This window comes from Lissotriton vulgaris, chromosome 4_1 (assembly GCF_964263255.1).
Source record: "Lissotriton vulgaris chromosome 4_1, aLisVul1.2, whole genome shotgun sequence".
NCBI classification, from domain to species: domain Eukaryota; kingdom Metazoa; phylum Chordata; class Amphibia; order Caudata; family Salamandridae; genus Lissotriton; species Lissotriton vulgaris.
In genome coordinates this window covers 518,611,657-518,634,854 of record NC_141691.1, presented here as the reverse complement: position 1 = coordinate 518,634,854, position 23,198 = coordinate 518,611,657, and the positions used below count along the sequence as shown (strand labels likewise).

Genomic DNA, 23,198 nt, shown 5'->3' with positions numbered 1-23,198 from the left:
TACTAGAAAAAAGTAAAAGGGTGATTCCAAATTTTCTGTACCAGCCCACAGTGTAAAAGTCACAGAGGGGTCCATTTTATTAGAGGGGAAATGTTAGTGGAATAGAACACAACTGGTCAAACTTTCTTCCACACAGGCCGATATTATCAAAACTAGGAGAAGACAGAGAACAAATCTGTCTGGCAAACGTAGTTACAACCACAAGAAATAATGGAGAGTTGTGGTGTTGATGTTCAACTGCTGGTAACAACTGCCAATAAGGTCTCCAGCAATGGGATTTTCTTGTTCACAGGAGATAAGAGTACCAAGCAAATTTAGAGATTATGTATTATACTAACATTTTAATTAGTATTGTTGTAAGGGGTAAGGTGTGGTAAGATGACATATAGAATGTTGCGATAGGAATGTTAGAATGTAGAATGTAGAATGTGAAGGAGAGATAGGAATGTTCCTACGATTCTAGCAGTAACCGGTATGTCAGTTGATGCCAGGACATTAGGAGAAGAGGACGTATTTGGATGTGCTGTGGGCACTGAACGTTATAATAAACCTTTACATTCTACAATTTATATGCAGTCCGGCTACTTAGTTCTCTCTGTCTTGTGCTGCACACAATAGCGTAACGCGCAGACAGTACTCAATTTACCCTGATGCGGACCCAAGGGGACTGTGTTCAGTGACATCAAATATCCATAAAGAAAATTCACCCAAGGCCATCTTTTGCAGCACCTGATCTAAAAAGAGACAGTTTACAGGATTCTAAGCTTTTTCAAAGCCATTTGCTAACAATGTTGCCTATCCCCGAAGTTCCGGACCAGCGCAAACTGCAGGCTTTGGAGATGGTGGTGGATGCCACCACCCAACATGATGCCTTTTTTTATCACTATGGATGAAAGTCAGAATTACTCTGGCCAGTCTATTCACTAATATTTTTGCTGTTTGCTTCACTTCTATGTTAATAGGCAATATTGGCCAAGAGAAGCCACACTTGTCCTGAGGTCTAATTGCCTTCAGATTAACCAAAGTGTTTTCTCCCCTCAGGTCATAGGTGAAGGAACCAGCCTATTGTGCCTCCCCAAACACTGCCAGAAAATGCTGTATTAGTAGTGATTAAACAACAGGGGGTGGTGATGGACAGAGTTTCTGAATTAAGCAGAATACTCTCACCCAGTCAAAAGATCAGGGCTTAATCCAACACCGTTTTTTAGCTCACTGCACCATCCCAGCTCAGAACCTGGCTATATGCAAATTAGTCTGTTCCTGGCCCAGTGCATCATGGGAACAGGGCAAACCAAACTACCAAGCCAATTCTTTCACTGGGAAGGAAACAAGCTACCGGGGACCGGTTTCTGGCATTTCAGCCGTCTTCGGCCCGGCTTGCTTGAATCCTGATGGTGCAATGAGCAAGGGACTCACGTCTGAGTATACCCCTCCACGCTTATGGTGGGCAAAATAATTAAACAACAGGGGGTGGTGATGGACAGAGTTTCTGAATTAAGCAGAATACTCTCACCCAGTCAAAAGATCAGGGCTTAATCCAACACCGTTTTTTAGCTCACTGCACCATCCCAGCTCAGAACCTGGCTATATGCAAATTAGTCTGTCCCTGGCCCAGTGCATCATGGGAACAGGGCAAACCAAACTACCAAGCCAATTCTTTCACTGGGAAGGAAACAAGCTACCGGGGACCGGTTTCTGGCATTTCAGCCGTCTTCGGCCCGGCTTGCTTGAATCCTGATGGTGCAATGAGCAAGGGACTCACGTCTGAGTATACCCTTCCACGCTTATGGTGGACAAAATAATTAAACAGCAGGGGGTGGTTTTGGACAGAGTTTCTGAATTAAGCAGAATACTCTCACCCAGTCAAAAGATCAGGGCTTAATCCAACACCGCTTTTTAGCTCACTGCACCATCCCAGCTCAGAACCTGGCTATATGCAAATTAGTCTGTCCCTGGCCCAGTGCATCATGGGAACAGGGCAAACCAAACTACCAAGCCAATTCTTTCACTGGGAAGGAAACAAGCTACCGGGGACCGGTTTCTGGCATTTCAACCGTCTTCGGCCCGGCTTGCTTGAATCCTGATTGTTTTTTGCAATTTTCACCCCGAGTGTGCTGGGTATACTCAGACGTGAGTCCCAGGCTCTCCACACCACTGGAGTCAAGCTATCCAGGCTGATGAAGGCTGATAGCCAGAAACCGGTCCTTGGATGCTTGATTCCGGTCTGGGAAAGACATGGCTTGGTAGTTCGGATTGGACTGTTCCCATGAGGCACAGGGTCAGAGCTGATTTGCATATAGCCAGTGTCTAACCCAGGGTGGTGTGGAGTGCAAAAAAACGATGGATTTAGGCCCAGATCCTTGTACTGGGGTGAATGTATGACATTGTTCTACATTCTGTCCATCAACTGTGTTTTTTGCAATTTTCACCCCAAGTGTGCTGGGTATACTCAGACGTGAGTCCCAGGCTCTCCACACCACTGGAGTCAAGCTATCCAGGCTGATGAAGGCTGATAGCCAGAAACCGGTCCTTGGATGCTTGATTCCGGTCTGGGAAAGACATGGCTTGGTAGTTCGGACTGGACTGTTCCCATGAGGCACAGGGTCAGAGCTGATTTGCATATAGCCAGTGTCTAACCCAGGGTGGTGTGGAGTGCAAAAAACCGATGGACTTAGGCCCAGATCCTTGTACTGGGGTGAATGTATGACATTGTTCTACATTCTGTCCATCAACTGTGTTTTTTGTATTAGTAGTGAAGCATACTTTTTAAGTCACTCCAGAGGGAGTCTGTTAGGGCTAGGGGTTTTGCGTGAGGGCATGTCCCATATCACCTTTTGCATTTCTTTAGCTGTAATGGGGCGATCCAGTTCGAACCTACCTTCTGCTGAGAGAGTGAGAAGGGGGAGAGTGTTGATTATTGGATGATTCAGTTTAGACTGCAAGGGGGTGGGAGGTTATGCATTCCTTGATCACCAAGCTGTGTCCAGCACTGTTGACCCTAGAGTATATCTAACCATAGCTAATTGTTTAGATGTGTCTTCTGAAACCACAGCAACTACCAGAATCTCAAGTCTATATTCTAAGGTTGAAACCTCCCAGTCCCTGTTGGCAGTGTTACCCTTGAAGTTGGACAAAACCTTCCCTCGTAGTTTTAAAAATCTCCTAGATGGCCACTCCTGAGGGGAAGAAGTGCATGTTTAGATCAAAGTAAGCTGTTATTTATTCCTTAAGGAAGACCCTGAGGAAGTCTACTGGATGCTTGTCCTTAAGCCAAGAAGTGTTCAAATGGCACACTTTCTTCTTTCTACCCCCTGCGCCTCCACCGTGCTCCTCCCCCCCCCCCCCCCCTGACCCCCCACCCCCTCCCCCCCACCCCCTGCTCAGAATGAAACCCCAACTGGCGAATGATCGGAAAGTCCCTAGGAAGAATTTCTTGATGCTTTATCCCGGTCATATCAGTTGCTGGGACAAATGCATGATCCATACGCCAGGCAGAATGGTGCTGAGCCATAGAAGAAAGTCTTACTGCCTCACCCCACATTTCATCAGACTAGACATCTACAAGACCCAGCGAGGGAGCCCATATAGGGAGGACTTTGATTCTAGTCATAGTAGTTTAGGAGCACACGCTGAGGGCCAGATTCATAACTAAATTGAAGTCACCGACCCCCACCACCTCCATTGGTACTAAGGGGAGTCCAGCAGACAACAAAGACTAGGGTATCTTCCGCCAGACCAAGGGAAACGTAGACACTAATAAAAGTCCATACATGTCCTTCTAGCACCCCAGTGTCTCTGCCTGTAGTTTATGTCACTGTGAGCAGGAAAGTCCTGTGTGATATTTCAGTGTACTTGTAGCAGCCTAAGAAATCTCATTTAGGGCCAGATAGGTGGGTCTCTTGAAGAAGGAGGATGTCTGGGCCATATTTATTGATGTACTGCATTACTGTCCCTCACTTAATCCTATGATTTAGCCCATTTTCATTCCAGAAGAGTAATTGTGTTACCTTGGGATTACAATGTGTGTTGCAGTGTCGTGGGGGGTTCGGAGGGGCATGTTTATGCATGATTGTCTTGTTGGGGGGGGCAAAGGCGGAGTGTATGCCACAGTGCCTGGTCACGGATGAATGGCCTTAATACCTGTGCTGGAGAATCTTACAACCCCTCTACCCACTCCAGTTTGAGATGTTTAAGTGAGCTTTTCCAGGCATGCCTGCAGAGCCAACCAGACCACAAAATTAAAGCGAAACTTTGAATAATTCCCCAAATCGCCCCATCCTATACTTCCTCCCCTGAAACATCTTTTGCCCACAGAAAAAATAAACAATTATGTCTAAACCAATGTTGGCTGTGGCGGTGTGGTAAAACAGCCTACTACTGTGACTCCTATCATATGGTTAGATCAGGCATCCACCACAGTTGAACCTGCAGCCTCTGGTACGGCAGCAAGCAAGGGCAGGCCATATGTGACAAACAGAGTAGTAGGCATTTTTAAGGATAACCGCTGCACTGTTAACAATGTCTGCAGGGACAAGCTGGCCAGCCCACACCACAAGAGCCGAGGTTTGAAGTACCACCACAGCAACCTCCTCTCCTGGTTCTTGTTCAGCTGATTCGCCCGGCTTCACTCTAATGCTAAGCCGGAACGTAAGTTTCCCTCTACCAGCACCAGTTTCCCTCTGGTGCTGTTGGGTTCTTTTTCTCTATTGGTGTGGATGTCCCACGGCCGCCTAGGTTAAATGTTCCAATTGATCCATTTAGTCCCTCAGAAATTTCCTGTCTTATACCTAGTCTCAGGTGGCCTCTAGCATTTCGAGAAAGAACACCTGACGCTGGAAGCTAACTCAGAGCTTGGCTAGGAACATGCATCTATAGTCTATCTGTAGGGCTCTGAATTTTTGTTTGATGGGCAAGAATGGACCCCGATGTTGCTGCACCAAGCATGTGTAAACCGGAAACAACACATTTTTCCAGTTGCCGCATAAGACAATCCCTGAAACAGGCTTCTCTCTTGATAATTTACATAAATGAGGAGGCGAGCCATGATGGGCCTCAGTGGGGCTCTAGTGGGGCTGGCCTTATCATCGGGTTTTCTGTGCTCCATCCATGATGAAGCATTAAGAGAGTTTGTCCACAGGGATTCAAGTTTTAAATTGGGTAGAATTGTTCTATAGCTAAGCCCTCTGCTCTCCAGCATGCCCGCATTGTGGACATTGTTTCTCCAAGCTTTTCCCTCAGCCTCCACAACCCTGTCCTCCTGGTGCCTTGTGGCCTCAGTTGGGCAAGCCAGTGAAGCGTGCATTATTTGTGTCCAGTCTTCCACTGTTTATATCTGATTTTCTGTCTCAGTGACCCTTTCATTGGTCTTCCATTTCATCTAATTCTGACCTAGTGTCCTTTATGGCGAGAACCTGATGGCCCCATGCTCTACAAGCCAGCCTTTAAGTACTCTGCCCATATGTGGAGTCTGCAGGAAGGCCAAGGGGTTGGACTCACCACTCAGGAGTGCCCCACGCAAGGCTTCCAAACGTACCAAGCACCGACCTTCAGCTAGCCTGCTGTCTTACCTCCCAGGTAAAGTGCTCTCCGGCACTGGTCCTCCTTTGCCTAGTGTCACTCTTGGCAGTTTCCCTTTGCAATAGCGTTGGATCAGGGCATCTGGTGGATCAAAATTCCTATGGATGGTGGGGAATGCGGAAGTATTGCTGGATTATGCGTCTGCCATCTTTGCCAGTAGGCCATGCCACCAGTCCATCTCATGCATTTTAAACAACTGAGGGCGTAATAGAGTAATCATAATGTGTATCTCTTGGCAGGGCACACAATCCTCAACCGTGAACTTGTGCTGCAGGTGAAGGGGAAAGATGACATATGCTGCAGGGTTCACCAGCACTCAAGAGACCAAGATAAGAGCAAAAACATCACTCCAGGTGAGTGCCAAATATTCCCTGAGTGGGTAGTACTGGAGAACTTTGTCATTCCTTTTAACTGATAAATGCCTTCTATAGAGTGAACTATGCTTGTCCAGCTTTGAGAAAAATAGGGGGTATCGTCTTTCATTCCCCTTGCCTTTTTAGTTAAGAATGATCGTTCTTACACCTGAGCAAATAACCTTTTCTATGTGTGACAGACGGATGTATGCAGTTACACAAGTGTCTTGCATGCAACATAAACATTTTCTACTCTTATCTCATGTCAACCGTCTACTGTAGGGAGCAAAAGACCCACAATTGATTGACGGAATGCAGAACAAATCAAAACATTCGCCCCCAGTCAAGAGATCTGGGTTAAATCCTATTCTTTTGCTCACCATGCCAACCCAGTTTAGACCTGGCCATATGCAAAGCAGTCTTGACCATGTGCCTCATGGCAACAGTCCAGCCCGAACTGCCAAGCCAGATCCTCCCTGGACCGAAAATAAGCAGCTAGGACTGGTTTCGGGGTTTCACCCCTCTTCAGTCAGGATAGCTTGATTCCAGTGGCACAGTGAGCCCAGGACCCACATCCAGGCATACCTGGCGCACTTATGGCGAGAAAGCAAAAGACACACAATTGATGGACGTAATGCAGAACAAATCAAAACATTCACCCCCAGTCAAGAGATCTGGGATAAATCCATCATTCTTTTGCTCACCATGCCACCCCAGTTTAGACCTGGCCATATGCAAACCAGTCTTGACCCTGTGCCTCATGGGAACAGCCAGGTCCTCCCTAGTCCGGAAAACAGCATCCTAGGACCGGTTTCAGCGTTTCTCACCTCTTCAGCCAGGATAGCTTGATTCCAGTGGCACAGTGAGCCTAGGACCCACGTCTGGGCATACCTGTTTCACTTGGGGCGAGAAACACAATTAATGGACCTAATGCAGAACAAATCAAAACATTCACCCCCAGTCAAGAGATCTGGGTTAAATTAATCATTCTTTTGCTGTTATGTAATGTTGAATATATTTGTTAAGCGCATGTTCACTGAACGGTTTCTTGGTGCTGAAGTGGAAGTTAGGCAGCAACAGAGGGGAGAGCCTAGTTGTCATATGCCTGGGAAAACAAACAGGTCTTCAGCTGTTTTCCGAATAGTGCACAGAAGGTGACCAACCTCAGCACCACAGGGAGCGAATTCCAGAACTGAGGGGCTAAGACTGCAAATCGGGAGCCACCATGTTTCTTGCTTTTAAAAGTGTGAGTGACTAACAGATTCAGATAAGAGGATCGTAGGTTAAGAGTGGGGACATTGCGTAGAATATTGGAAGAGATGAAGGCTGGACTGTTGTCATGAAGAGCTTTGAAAATAGTGCATCCTAACTTAAAAACACAACGCATTGCCACTGGGAGCCAATGGAGGCTTTTCATCAGTGGTGTGACGTGATGCCATTTAGCTTGGTAAAAGATCAGTCTAGCAGCCTGATTTTGGACTAGTTGGAGGCGTCCGAGTTGGTAAACCGTGATGCCTACATAGAGTGAATTGGCATAGTCCAGTCGGGAGACGACCAAGGCCAAGATCACTAAGGCCAGGGCTTCTCCAGACAGAAATTTGCTGATCTTCTTAATTTCTTAATTTGTTTGTTTTACAGTTTTATAGAGCGCGAACCAGACCTGTGAGGGTATCAGAGCGCTTTACAGGATTAAGGGGGAAGAATACAAAGCGTAAGGGTGGGAGGGATCAAATTGGGAGAGCTAGGGATACATTGTACGGGAGGAGCACACAGTCTAAAGTACAAGCTACATGTGGGAATAAAATTAAAGCAGGTAGATTAAAAATACAAGGAGGCTGGATTATTCAGGAGGTGCACGTCGTCACTGAAAACTTATCTCTTCCCCCTTTAGGTTTGTTTCTGCTGTATTTGGGTGGTGGTCCTGTGTTTGGTGTCAGCGCTGGGACGCTCAAGGGCAGCCATGCGCTTTACAAATCTCTTTTCATTTCATTTTCATTTCAAAGGTCCAAGGTACATGTGGGATAAAAATTTAAACAGTTAAAAATTAAAGAAGGTAGGTATAATATACACGCAGTTTCAGCTCTTGGGAGGATGCCCAGGAGTGCAGAAAAATGTATCATCCTTGGAGGCCGTGGATAATGCCGAGGTGAAGGGTGGAACAAGACGATGAGGTGATTGGAAAGTATTCATTAGAAGAGGTTTTTTTACCATTAAGAAAGTTTTGGTCTCCTTCTTAAAGTGTGCCAAGGACGGAAGCCTTCTGATATAGGGTGGGAGAGAGTGCAGCCCCAGAGAAGGCCCTATTGTAGTTTTTTTTCTTCCGGAAGCGTGCTGGTTGCAGCAGCAGGTCTTTGGCAGATCAGGAGTTTCTGGCTCCTCCGGATAATCCGGTGTTTTGGGGCAAGAAATGTAGGGGAAATAGAGTACAGAGCTTTGTGAGTAATGCAGGACAGTTTAAATTGTATTCTGGCCTCTTGGGGAAGCCAGTTCAGAGCTTTGAGGTGGGGAGAGATGTGGTCAAATTTTTTTGATTTACAAAAAGGGGGTGGTGATGAACAGAGTGTCTGAGTTAAACAGACCACTCTTACCCAGTCCAAAGATCAGGGCTTGATCCATCACCGTTATTTATCTCACTGCCCCATCCCAGCTCAGAACCTGGCTATATGCAAATCAGTCTGTCCCTGGCCCAGTGCATCATGGGAACAGGGCAGACTAAACTACCAAGCCAATTCTTCACCAGAAAGGAGACAAGCTACCGGGGACCGGTTTCTGGCATTTCAGCCTTCTTCGGCCCGGCTTGCTTGAATCCTGATGGAGCAGTGAGAAAGGGACTCATGTCTGAGTATACCCTGCCACACCTATAGTGGCCAAAAACGATTTACAAAAAGGGGGTGGTGATGAACAGAGTGTCTGAGTTAAACAGACCACTCTTACCCAGTCCAAAGATCAGGGCTTGATCCATCACCGTTATTTATCTCACTGCCCCATCCCAGCTCAGAACCTGGCTATATGCAAATCAGTCTGTCCCTGGCCCAGTGCATCATGGGAACAGGGCAGACTAAACTACCAAGCCAATTCTTCACCAGAAAGGAGACAAGCTACCGGGGACCGGTTTCTGGCATTTCAGCCTTCTTCGGCCCGGCTTGCTTGAATCCTGATGGAGCAGTGAGAAAGGGACTCATGTCTGAGTATACCCTGCCACACCTATAGTGGCCAAAAACGATTTACAAAAAGGGGGTGGTGATGAACAGAGTGTCTGAGTTAAACAGACCACTCTTACCCAGTCCAAAGATCAGGGCTTGATCCATCACCGTTATTTATCTCACTGCCCCATCCCAGCTCAGAACCTGGCTATATGCAAATCAGTCTGTCCCTGGCCCAGTGCATCATGGGAACAGGGCAGGCTAAACTACCAAGCCAATTCTTCACCAGAAAGGAGACAAGCTACCGGGGACCGGTTTCTGGCATTTCAGCCTTCTTCGGCCCGGCTTGCTTGAATCCTGATGGAGCAGTGAGAAAGGGACTCATGTCTGAGTATACCCTGCCACACCTATAGTGGCCAAAAACGATTTACAAAAAGGGGGTGGTGATGAACAGAGTGTCTGAGTTAAACAGACCACTCTTACCCAGTCCAAAGATCAGGGCTTGATCCATCACCGTTATTTATCTCACTGCCCCATCCCAGCTCAGAACCTGGCTATATGCAAATCAGTCTGTCCCTGGCCCAGTGCATCATGGGAACAGGGCAGACTAAACTACCAAGCCAATTCTTCACCAGAAAGGAGACAAGCTACCGGGGACCGGTTTCTGGCATTTCAGCCTTCTTCGGCCCGGCTTGCTTGAATCCTGATGGAGCAGTGAGAAAGGGACTCATGTCTGAGTATACCCTGCCACACCTATAGTGGCCAAAAACGATTTACAAAAAGGGGGTGGTGATGAACAGAGTGTCTGAGTTAAACAGACCACTCTTACCCAGTCCAAAGATCAGGGCTTGATCCATCACCGTTATTTATCTCACTGCCCCATCCCAGCTCAGAACCTGGCTATATGCAAATCAGTCTGTCCCTGGCCCAGTGCATCATGGGAACAGGGCAGACTAAACTACCAAGCCAATTCTTCACCAGAAAGGAGACAAGCTACCGGGGACCGGTTTCTGGCATTTCAGCCTTCTTCGGCCCGGCTTGCTTGAATCCTGATGGAGCAGTGAGAAAGGGACTCATGTCTGAGTATACCCTGCCACACCTATAGTGGCCAAAAACGATTTACAAAAAGGGGGTGGTGATGAACAGAGTGTCTGAGTTAAACAGACCACTCTTACCCAGTCCAAAGATCAGGGCTTGATCCATCACCGTTATTTATCTCACTGCCCCACCCCAGCTCAGAACCTGGCTATATGCAAATCAGTCTGTCCCTGGCCCAGTGCATCATGGGAACAGGGCAGACTAAACTACCAAGCCAATTCTTCACCAGAAAGGAGACAAGCTACCGGGGACCGGTTTCTGGCATTTCAGCCTTCTTCGGCCCGGCTTGCTTGAATCCTGATGGAGCAGTGAGAAAGGGACTCATGTCTGAGTATACCCTGCCACACCTATAGTGGCCAAAAACGATTTACAAAAAGGGGGTGGTGATGAACAGAGTGTCTGAGTTAAACAGACCACTCTTACCCAGTCCAAAGATCAGGGCTTGATCCATCACCGTTATTTATCTCACTGCCCCATCCCAGCTCAGAACCTGGCTATATGCAAATCAGTCTGTCCCTGGCCCAGTGCATCATGGGAACAGGGCAGACTAAACTACCAAGCCAATTCTTCACCAGAAAGGAGACAAGCTACCGGGGACCGGTTTCTGGCATTTCAGCCTTCTTCGGCCCGGCTTGCTTGAATCCTGATGGAGCAGTGAAAAAGGGACTCATGTCTGAGTATACCCTGCCACACCTATAGTGGCCAAAAACGATTTACAAAAAGGGGGTGGTGATGAACAGAGTGTCTGAGTTAAACAGACCACTCTTACCCAGTCCAAAGATCAGGGCTTGATCCATCACCGTTATTTATCTCACTGCCCCATCCCAGCTCAGAACCTGGCTATATGCAAATCAAACTAAACTACCAAGCCAATTCTTCACCAGAAAGGAGACAAGCTACCGGGGACCGGTTTCTGGCATTTCAGCCTTCTTCGGCCCGGCTTGCTTGAATCCTGATGGAGCAGTGAGAAAGGGACTCATGTCTGAGTATACCCTGCCACACCTATAGTGGCTCATTGCACCATCAGGATTCAAGCAAGCCGGGCCGAAGACGGCTGAAATGCCAGAAACCGGTCCCCGGTAGCTTGTTTCCTTCCCAGTGTAAGAATTGGCTTTTGTAGTTTGGTTTGCCCTGTTCCCATCATGCACTGGGACAGGAACAGACTAATTTGCATACAGCCAGGTTCTGAAACTGAGATGGTGCAGTGAGCTAAAAAACGGTGTTGGATCTAGCCCTGATCTCTTGACTGGGTGAGAGTATTCTGTTTAATTCAGAGACTCTGTCCCTCACCACCCCTTGTTGTAAATATTTTTGTCCACCCTAAGCGTGGAAGGGTATACTCAGATGTGAGTCCCTTGCTCATTGCACCATCAGGATTCAAGCAAGCCGGGCCGAAGACGGCTGAAATGCCAGAAACCGGTCCCCGGTAGCTTGTTTCCTTCCCAGTGTAAGAATTGGCTTTTGTAGTTTGGTTTGCCCTGTTCCCATCATGCACTGGGACAGGAACAGACTAATTTGCATACAGCCAGGTTCTGAAACTGGGATGGTGCAGTGAGCTAAAAAACGGTGTTCGATCTAGCCCTGATCTCTTGACTGGGTGAGAGTATTCTGTTTAATTCAGAGACTCTGTCCCTCACCACCCCTTGTTGTAAATATTTTTGTCCACCCTAAGCGTGGAAGGGTATACTCAGATGTGAGTCCCTTGCTCATTGCACCATCAGGATTCAAGCAAGCCGGGCCGAAGACGGCTGAAATGCCAGAAACCGGTCCCCGGTAGCTTGTTTCCTTCCCAGTGTAAGAATTGGCTTTTGTAGTTTGGTTTGCCCTGTTCCCATCATGCACTGGGACAGGAACAGACTAATTTGCATACAGCCAGGTTCTGAAACTGGGATGGTGCAGTGAGCTAAAAAACGGTGTTGGATCTAGCCCTGATCTCTTGACTGGGTGAGAGTATTCTGTTTAATTCAGAGACTCTGTCCCTCACCACCCCTTGTTGTAAATATTTTTGTCCACCCTAAGCGTGGAAGGGTATACTCAGATGTGAGTCCCTTGCTCATTGCACCATCAGGATTCAAGCAAGCCGGGCCGAAGACGGCTGAAATGCCAGAAACCGGTCCCCGGTAGCTTGTTTCCTTCCCAGTGTAAGAATTGGCTTTTGTAGTTTGGTTTGCCCTGTTCCCATCATGCACTGGGACAGGAACAGACTAATTTGCATACAGCCAGGTTCTGAAACTGGGATGGTGCAGTGAGCTAAAAAACGGTGTTGGATCTAGCCCTGATCTCTTGACTGGGTGAGAGTATTCTGTTTAATTCAGAGACTCTGTCCCTCACCACCCCTTGTTGTAAATATTTTTGTCCACCCTAAGCGTGGAAGGGTATACTCAGATGTGAGTCCCTTGCTCATTGCACCATCAGGATTCAAGCAAGCCGGGCCGAAGACGGCTGAAATGCCAGAAACCGGTCCCCGGTAGCTTGTTTCCTTCCCAGTGTAAGAATTGGCTTTTGTAGTTTGGTTTGCCCTGTTCCCATCATGCACTGGGACAGGAACAGACTAATTTGCATACAGCCAGGTTCTGAAACTGGGATGGTGCAGTGAGCTAAAAAACGGTGTTGGATCTAGCCCTGATCTCTTGACTGGGTGAGAGTATTCTGTTTAATTCAGAGACTCTGTCCCTCACCACCCCTTGTTGTAAATATTTTTGTCCACCCTAAGCGTGGAAGGGTATACTCAGATGTGAGTCCCTTGCTCATTGCACCATCAGGATTCAAGCAAGCCGGGCCGAAGACGGCTGAAATGCCAGAAACCGGTCCCCGGTAGCTTGTTTCCTTCCCAGTGTAAGAATTGGCTTTTGTAGTTTGGTTTGCCCTGTTCCCATCATGCACTGGGACAGGAACAGACTAATTTGCATACAGCCAGGTTCTGAAACTGGGATGGTGCAGTGAGCTAAAAAACGGTGTTGGATCTAGCCCTGATCTCTTGACTGGGTGAGAGTATTCTGTTTAATTCAGAGACTCTGTCCCTCACCACCCCTTGTTGTAAATATTTTTGTCCACCCTAAGCGTGGAAGGGTATACTCAGATGTGAGTCCCTTGCTCATTGCACCATCAGGATTCAAGCAAGCCGGGCCGAAGACGGCTGAAATGCCAGAAACCGGTCCCCGGTAGCTTGTTTCCTTCCCAGTGTAAGAATTGGCTTTTGTAGTTTGGTTTGCCCTGTTCCCATCATGCACTGGGACAGGAACAGACTAATTTGCATACAGCCAGGTTCTGAAACTGGGATGGTGCAGTGAGCTAAAAAACGGTGTTGGATCTAGCCCTGATCTCTTGACTGGGTGAGAGTATTCTGTTTAATTCAGAGACTCTGTCCCTCACCACCCCTTGTTGTAAATATTTTTGTCCACCCTAAGCGTGGAAGGGTATACTCAGATGTGAGTCCCTTGCTCATTGCACCATCAGGATTCAAGCAAGCCGGGCCGAAGACGGCTGAAATGCCAGAAACCGGTTCCCGGTAGCTTGTTTCCTTCCCAGTGTAAGAATTGGCTTTTGTAGTTTGGTTTGCCCTGTTCCCATCATGCACTGGGACAGGAACAGACTAATTTGCATACAGCCAGGTTCTGAAACTGGGATGGTGCAGTGAGCTAAAAAACGGTGTTGGATCTAGCCCTGATCTCTTGACTGGGTGAGAGTATTCTGTTTAATTCAGAGACTCTGTCCCTCACCACCCCTTGTTGTAAATATTTTTGTCCACCCTAAGCGTGGAAGGGTATACTCAGATGTGAGTCCCTTGCTCATTGCACCATCAGGATTCAAGCAAGCCGGGCCGAAGACGGCTGAAATGCCAGAAACCGGTCCCCGGTAGCTTGTTTCCTTCCCAGTGTAAGAATTGGCTTTTGTAGTTTGGTTTGCCCTGTTCCCATCATGCACTGGGACAGGAACAGACTAATTTGCATACAGCCAGGTTCTGAAACTGGGATGGTGCAGTGAGTTAAAAAACGGTGTTGGATCTAGCCCTGATCTCTTGACTGGGTGAGAGTATTCTGTTTAATTCAGAGACTCTGTCCCTCACCACCCCTTGTTGTAAATATTTTTGTCCACCCTAAGCGTGGAAGGGTATACTCAGATGTGAGTCCCTTGCTCATTGCACCATCAGGATTCAAGCAAGCCGGGCCGAAGACGGCTGAAATGCCAGAAACCGGTCCCCGGTAGCTTGTTTCCTTCCCAGTGTAAGAATTGGCTTTTGTAGTTTGGTTTGCCCTGTTCCCATCATGCACTGGGACAGGAACAGACTAATTTGCATACAGCCAGGTTCTGAAACTGGGATGGTGCAGTGAGCTAAAAAACGGTGTTGGATCTAGCCCTGATCTCTTGACTGGGTGAGAGTATTCTGTTTAATTCAGAGACTCTGTCCCTCACCACCCCTTGTTGTAAATATTTTTGTCCACCCTAAGCGTGGAAGGGTATACTCAGATGTGAGTCCCTTGCTCATTGCACCATCAGGATTCAAGCAAGCCGGGCCGAAGACGGCTGAAATGCCAGAAACCGGTCCCCGGTAGCTTGTTTCCTTCCCAGTGTAAGAATTGGCTTTTGTAGTTTGGTTTGCCCTGTTCCCATCATGCACTGGGACAGGAACAGACTAATTTGCATACAGCCAGGTTCTGAAACTGGGATGGTGCAGTGAGCTAAAAAACGGTGTTGGATCTAGCCCTGATCTCTTGACTGGGTGAGAGTATTCTGTTTAATTCAGAGACTCTGTCCCTCACCACCCCTTGTTGTAAATATTTTTGTCCACCCTAAGCGTGGAAGGGTATACTCAGATGTGAGTCCCTTGCTCATTGCACCATCAGGATTCAAGCAAGCCGGGCCGAAGACGGCTGAAATGCCAGAAACCGGTTCCCGGTAGCTTGTTTCCTTCCCAGTGTAAGAATTGGCTTTTGTAGTTTGGTTTGCCCTGTTCCCATCATGCACTGGGACAGGAACAGACTAATTTGCATACAGCCAGGTTCTGAAACTGGGATGGTGCAGTGAGCTAAAAAACGGTGTTGGATCTAGCCCTGATCTCTTGACTGGGTGAGAGTATTCTGTTTAATTCAGAGACTCTGTCCCTCACCACCCCTTGTTGTAAATATTTTTGTCCACCCTAAGCGTGGAAGGGTATACTCAGATGTGAGTCCCTTGCTCATTGCACCATCAGGATTCAAGCAAGCCGGGCCGAAGACGGCTGAAATGCCAGAAACCGGTCCCCGGTAGCTTGTTTCCTTCCCAGTGTAAGAATTGGCTTTTGTAGTTTGGTTTGCCCTGTTCCCATCATGCACTGGGACAGGAACAGACTAATTTGCATACAGCCAGGTTCTGAAACTGGGATGGTGCAGTGAGTTAAAAAACGGTGTTGGATCTAGCCCTGATCTCTTGACTGGGTGAGAGTATTCTGTTTAATTCAGAGACTCTGTCCCTCACCACCCCTTGTTGTAAATACAAATTTTTTTGAGCCCGTTAGGAGTCTGGCGGCGGTGTTGAGGCAGGCTTTCAATGGGGCCAGAGCGTTCTTGGGTAGCCCTGCAAGAGTAGAACATCCATATTCAAGTCTGGAAATGACTAGGCCCTGGGTTGCCGTTTTAAGGTCGAATGCTTCGAGGAAGGGTTTTAGGTTTCTTAGGTAGCTCAAGTGGAATCTAGCTGTTTTGGCCATCAAGCTTTTATGGCCTTGCATATTCAGGCTGCCGTCAAGGGTTATTCCAAGGGATTTTGCCGAATCAACAATGGTAGGAGGGCAGTTTAGTGCTGTGATGGTCTTGATCTATTCCTGGATGTCTGGATTGGGTTTGGGGGGGGGGGGGATCAGAAGAAATTCAGTTTTATTTGCATTGAGTTTCAGCTGGTTGGCAGTGAGCCAATGGACTGTCAGCTTCAGGGCCTCGTTTAGGGAGAGAATGTCCTCAGGGGAAGAGATTTTTATGTAGACCTGTGTATCGTCGGCGACATAAGGTAGGAGATGTTGGCAGCATGAAGAACCTCGGTGAGAGGTTCAACGTAAAGGTTGAAGAGGGTGGGGGAGAGGGTTGAGGGGACGCCAACCGAAACTGGAGAGGGGGCGGATCACTGTTGATGAGGACTCTCTGTGAGCGGTTTTGGAGGAAGGATCCAAACAATTCAAGAATGGTGCCACCCAATCCCATCCTGAATTTGAGGCGTTCTAGGAGAATTTCGTGGTTCACCGTATCAAAAGCGGAGGAAAGGTCTAGAAGGATTAAGAGACTGGTTTTGCCTAGGTCTAGGGCTTGGAGGGCGTCATCCACAATGTGGAGGAGGGTGGTTTCCATGATGTGTCTAGGTCTGAAACCTGATTGGAAGTCATCTAGCAGGTGAAAGTTGTTGATGTGTAGGCTTAGCTGCTGTTGCACACATTTTTACAGAACTTTGGCAAGGAGTGGGATGTTGGATATGGGTCTATAGTTCTTAGCGGAGGCAGGGTCCAGCGTGGGTTTTTTATAGGATGGGGACAACTTGGCCAGCCTTGAGCAAATCAGGAATTGAGCCCTGTATGAGGGAGGCATTGATTATTGCGGTCCAGGAAGGGATGATAGCCTGAGAGGTGGCAGCTAGGCAGTTGGAGGGGAGAGGATCATTAAAGTGATTATTCGGTTTTAAGGAGGCAAGAATTCTTGAGACAGAGTGATTGTCATAGATTTTAAAGTTGGACCAGTGTGCAGGTTTTTGGGTGAGGTTCGGGAGGACAACGCGGAGAGAAGAGGTGGAGCTGGCTGATTTTGATTTTGGTGGTGGGTTGTGGATTTAAGTTCATTTCCTAGAGCAGAGATTTTGTCATAGAAGAAGGAGGAGAATTCCTCGCTTGATATTAGGGGCCTAGCTGTTTCTTTGACGGTTTTCGCTAGTTTGTTGACTTGGTGTTTGACCAAGTCGAACAGCTTGCGAGGTCGATTTTTGGCGTTTTCCAGTTCAGTTCTGAAGTATTCTTTTTTAGTGTTAAGGATTTTCTTATTGTAAGCATTTCTGCCTGTCGAAGAAGTTTTAGATGTGCTGCAGATGGGTGTTGTTTCCAGATTCGTTCCGTCTGTCGAAGGGATCTCATCTCCTTGTTGAGGGATGGTCCGCTAGGTTGGTGACCGATGTCCACTGTGGGGGGAGGTCAGACTCACGACACGCTGGCAGTTTCTCGTGGTCGAGGTTCTTGGTGTCCCTAACCCATCGTTTGGGAATCCCAGGTTGAGGTGTCCATGATTTGTGGGTGCTGGGCAGGAGGAAGGTGATGGTGTGGTGTTCAGACCAATCACAAGGATCAATAGAGATAAGTTTGACCGCTGATTCCTTAGCAATGATCCAGTTTAGGGTGGCACCTTTCGAATGTGTAGGGAGGGAGCAGGCTTGGGTAAAGGCTTGATCGGCCAAGAAGTCTCTGATGGATTTAACCTGATGGTCCTTAGGATCATTCCAATGCAAGTTAAAATTGCCAAGGAAAATGTTGTTAGAGTTTTTAGGACACCTTGGCTGTGATGATTTCCATGAGGAGGTCTGTAAAGGTGTCGTTCTTGCCAGAGGGTGGTAAAAGATGTGAAGTTTGCACAGCTGTGAGGTGTTTTTGGAGATGGCGAGTGCGAGGAATTCGCAGGAGTCCGTGGGGTCCACTGGCAGTTACGTAACAAGGAGATTGGAGCAGTAGATACAGGCAATGCCACCCCCTTTTTTATTTGAGGGCCGGTCCATCCTTACAATGTTATAGTTGGGTGGGACTAAGAGATCAAGGTAGGGCAATGAGGAATCCTTGAGCCAAGATTCAGTCAAAATCGCTAGGTCCGATTTAGGACTCAGGATGAGGTCGGCGACATCAGATGCATGCTTTACAGCTGACCGGCAGTTAATTAGGAGGCCGGCTAGGGAGGGGTAGGAGTGGGTGTCGAAGGTAGAAGCGGAGGTGGGAACTTTAGCTAGGTTTCTTTTGACCAGCCCTCTGATGCGGAGGGTAGCAGTTCTGATAGGGTTGGTTGCAACCGTGCAAATAGGGTGTTCTCCCCTCAGGTCTAAGGGGCATGGGGTTGTCAGTGCCGAGTTGTAGCTACAGAGGAGGTCAGCCGCTTCTTCCTCCGTGAGCTCTGAGGGATTGAACGTGCATGGGGTGGGTTTGTAGGTGTGGAGGAGAGCAAGAATTTCCTCCTCAGAGAGGTGCCAGGCTTGCGTACGAGGGCGCAAGTGTCTCAGGGATAGTGGTAGAGGGTGGAGGCGGGAATCGTGAGGGTTATGTGGGTCACACTCTGTGAGAGCCATATATTAGAGAAGGAGAGTTCAATGATGTGAAGGAGGTGCTTTAGGTCCAGAATCGATTTGTGGATGCTCAGTGTTAACTCGGAGGATCTGCGGTGGAGAATATCAATATCTCTAATACAGGTATGTTCTGGTAGGCCGGGGTCCAGTTGCCAGGGAGCCGTTCTGATGGCATGTGCAGGTAGCCTAGAGGTGGGTTCAGGCGGGCTGAGGGCTGGTAGGAGGCGAGCTATTGGGATGGAGGGAGTGGGGCAAGGTCGATCTGCATCCCTGTGGGAGGGGCTTGCTCGACCAGAGTTCTGGGCCAAATTGGGCGTATCTAGACCAGTGTTGTGAACCCTAGCGGGTGTTACAGTAGGCCGGTAGCAGGAGGTTAAGGGTTTTGGGACATCTGGCCCATAGTCTTTTACATTGATATCCACACACTGCTAAGAATAAGGCGATGAGTGTGTTGCAAGATTTAGCCTTCATGTTAGCAAAAAAAGAGATTACACACAACTAGAAGACTCCAAAGGGCCCCAGAGTAGAGGTTTGGAAAAGGAAACTAGAAAGATGGGTGAGTTAAGAGTGTTTGGTGCTGTTGCGGGAAGCTCACCGGGGACGTGGATCAATGGATATGGCAAATGCCTGGGAGTTATTAGTGTAGTCCCTGTAAAATCCTGATCCTCCTTGCTTGAAAGACCATTGGGAACTCTTTAGGTGATAGAGGCTTAGCATCCTCACTAGATGTGGGTCTTGCCTAGCTAGAGGGACTGGAATTTTACACTGAGCCAATCTGTCCACCTTAGTTAGAATGATATGGTGCCTGAGATTGGATTGGGAGTTGTTGTCCACTGTCGAGGGTGAGTTATGACAAGGCATGGCCATACGGCGAGTTGGGGTTGAGGGAGGGAGCTGCCTGTTGTGGGGGTTGAGCAGCGGTAGCGAGCAAATGTATTCCTGAGGTCTTGCTGGTGCTTGCCCTTTACATTGTTCTTGCAGGAAATTCTATCTAGCACTATTGTATTTTCCTAACTGGCGAATTGATGCATTATATATGACTGTTAATGTATAGTACTGACCCTGCCGTAAGCGGCTTGTATTGTCACAAAACTCAATTAAAATGTTTGGTTTTTTAAATTACATCGGCTTAACAGAACATCGCCTCCACTAGATCACCCATCATGACATTGTGCAGCTCCGATTCATATGTATTTTATCGAGACTTTATTCTATACCATATCAACCTGCTTTTTACACCAAATGCTTGTATTAGTTATTTTTCTTAATTCTCTCCCCTTTCTCTTTCATGCTTTTTGTTTTGTATAAAGCCCTGTACATAACCTAACAAAAGCATTTAAATAATTCCAATTTCTTTACATTTAAATATGCAATTAATTCACATTTAAATGTTATTTAGTAACCTAACACCAATCATTCACATTTACTTATCAGTTATAACATATTCTTTTGTAATAACGTATCCCTAAACTTTGAATCTATTAATTTAAATTCATTTTTATTAATAACCAAGACCCAAACATATACAATTTAACTTACCCAGATCAATGTAATGATCAGGGGATGTAGTCGTCAGGCGGTATGGTGGTCAGGCTACGTACTGGCGGTGATATAGTTTGTGTGCACCCTATCAAATCCATCTAGATAATCACGAATTTCCCCCCAAGTGATTTACAGAATCATTTTGTTTTACTTATGAGTTGTACAACTTGTATACTTCTTAGGTGTAGAGAATGTGGGGCACAGCATGTTCCACATTCCACTTTGCATCTGCACATTCAACGTTCACGCATATATTGCATGATTTAGAAGCGCAGGGTGAACTTGCACTCATAAATCAATTTGACAATGCAATATACTGTCCCATGCTGGTGTACTATTATGCATCAGTAAATCCTTCGCTTGGAGGTAGGTGGAGTGGGTGTCTCAGGACCAGGAATGACTAGAAAGTTTAGCAACGCTCACAACCTTTTGAGTTTGTGAGTATTTACAAATTTGATTCGAACCATTTCCATCATGGAAATGATTCGAGATTTACTCTCGACAACAGTAAGAGTAAATCTTTTTCCAAGAGATAAATGGGTTTGAAACACCTTCGGAATTGGTGGGGGTGTTGGGGAAAAGGTTATCCACTGGGAAAACAAAATTCCTTTTGGAGAAAATAAACAAGGCACAGCTGTACAAATATGAAGGCCTTTTTGCATGCATAGCTGTTTGGTACGTTCAGTTGGTCATGCGGAAAGCCCTTCGCGTTGGCAGCAACTGAATTCAAATATGTTTCCAGGAGTGATACTTGTGACTGTCTCAGGAAAAGTTTTTGAAAACTATTGTGAATTCCTTCCATTTAGAAATCTGTAGTCATGCAAATTCATAAACTCACAAATGCAAATGTCCTTATTTTTATGACTCAGACACCTCCTGCAGGTTTTTCACACCGCTACAAGCTATACCAGTGCTCGCAGACTTCAGTTACAATCTTCCTGTTGCTGAGAACATTTCAGCAAACCCCTTGCAGATCCTTGCCCTCTAGGTTCGAAACACTTTATTTGTGGAGGTGCTCCTCCATTATAAACACATCCAGAAGGAGCCATCTTAAGTAGAGCTTGTGACTACTTACGTACTTCACAGGAGATCGACGTCCAAGGATCTTCTACACTTTGCTGTCACCCTGTGTCGTTTATGAGTCTTTTGCCTCCAGTTCCAATCTCTGATCGTTTTGTTACTTTTACAACTTGGCTCCGGGATCAGTGCAGGAAGTATTCATACTCATGTCTCCAGAAACACACATTCATGTAGAGAGAACCAGGGGGGTCAAGCTTCAGTATGTCCAGCACCTCCCCTTGAGCCTGTGCATCGGACATATTCATTGGTGGGACTGCCTGTCACATTCCCCAAGAGGGAATAAGAGTGGTAAGACCACCAAGCATTAATTTAAGGAGGAATGCTTAGTGGTCTTCCACATGTTCCTACTGTAAAAAGCAGGAGAAAAATCTGAGTCGAAATCGGCATGGAATGAGGAACATCTTGCAGTTTGCGACCCACTCATTATGTAAGCCAGAACGTCGTTCCTCATTCCGGACCTCTACCGAGACCCCCAACATTAATGTAGCAATGTGTCTGCCCACTGCCTCTTCAATGTGAGTGAACAGAGGAGCCTGCTGGAGTCTGAACCTGGCAATCCCCCTGTCTGCCAGTCCTTCCTTTGCCCACTCACTCAAAAGGTATTTAGTACAAAATCATATCTCAGTAAACTTATGATACCTTTCATTAAAGCGTTTGAAAATCTTTTTTTTTTAAACTTTTTTTAAATAGTGTTTTTTCAGTATTATTTTTGACATTTTTATTTGATCTGATGACAACTCCACAGCTTGTAATTTCTTTCAAACGCAATATTTCCATGTTTTCCCAACCCTATTTCTGAAATACTCCATCTGACATAATGTGTTTAAACAATAAAAACTAGGCAAAGTGTGCATTTATTTGGCAGGAAGCAACTGGATATGAAAAGTGACTTAACTCTGAATACATGTTTTTCGGGCATGGTTAGCCCTTAAGGCTCTGTTGATAGATATGGTGAGGAAACAACATGGTTTTAATGTTGACGAAGTCTCCTAAAATTGTTTCTTTTTTCTAATTCCCCGGCATGCTTCTCAGTGGCTAGCCCAGACGTTTTATTCCAGATTACGCATGAGGAGGATTTTCATTTCAGTGATCATCCTTGCTCAGAAGAAGAAGAAGATTTACATTCCGCCACTGCAGGTGAGGTAAAGAAACATCAACTCTGTTGGGTCATGTTGCAAAGCATTCCCTGCACCTCTTGGTAACTGCTTATAAACTATTATGTTAACACTGTAAATGTAAGGCTGTATTTGATGATCAGAGGACAGTGACTGCTGGGAGGTTGGCATGGTGCCTCTGGAAAGGGTAGATTGGGGTTGACTCTCATGAATCCTGGGGAAATGACCATAAAAGAAATCTCATACTCTTACAACCTAATCTGGCGGATAACCCCAACTGTTGGAGATGTAAGATAAAGGAAGGATGCACATGATCTGAGAGTGTTAGGAAACCCAGCAGTTAAAGTGGAAGAGAGATTTATTATTATTATTTTTTTTGTAAGTATGTTTTTATTGGTTTTTGCAGTACATGCATTTCATGGAGCAACACATTCTTCCATAGCAATTCAAAGGGAATATCGAGTATAGTACATTGAAATGAGTGCAGGCAGGCTGAATGAGAACTCGGCCAAACCTGAATAAGACGAGCAACATTCTGCGTGGAAGAAAGCTGCAGTGGAGAGCAGGATAAACTCAGAAGATGCCGTCTCCCACCTTTTTTCAGAGAGGGGAAATATATGGAGCACGCAGGTACATTGTTTGGAAGTTAGCTAAACAAAGAGTATAATTTAAAAATCATTCCCCTTACATTGGTAGCGTGGTGAATCATGTGTGATAAATAATCGCACAGTCCTGGTGTTATGATTCAAAAGTCTGTTGTAAGGGGGGAGGATGTACTGAAGCAATAGGAGTGGCTCCCTATAGAGTAGGTTTGTCGGATGGCGGGGTGGGAAGGGGTGGTGCATAGAGCAACGCAAGGTGTCGCGTTGTTCACCACCTAAAAGGCTTGAGGAGAATCTGTCAGTGACAGCAGATAAGTACGGAGGGGTTGCCATATGTCTTTCGGTCTAGAAGACCTTGTTTAAGTGAGGCATATAGCTTACTGGTGGGGTCGTAATAAGCTAAGCTGGATAGCC

At 46.7% G+C, this 23,198-nt stretch overlaps 1 protein-coding gene across 3 annotated transcripts in view; it reads left to right on the top strand.

The window, feature by feature from the left end:
- LOC147718917 (uncharacterized) overlaps positions 1–23,198 on the top strand; it is a 139,431-nt gene that overhangs the window by 54,652 nt on the left and 61,581 nt on the right. For all 3 annotated transcript variants that reach the window (XM_086964666.1, XM_086964668.1, XM_086964667.1), the window contains exons 4-5: positions 5,817–5,930; positions 22,100–22,204. In XM_086964666.1, the coding sequence (XP_086820792.1) occupies positions 5,817–5,930; positions 22,100–22,204 (219 nt within the window). The remainder of the gene's footprint in view (positions 1–5,816; positions 5,931–22,099; positions 22,205–23,198) is intronic.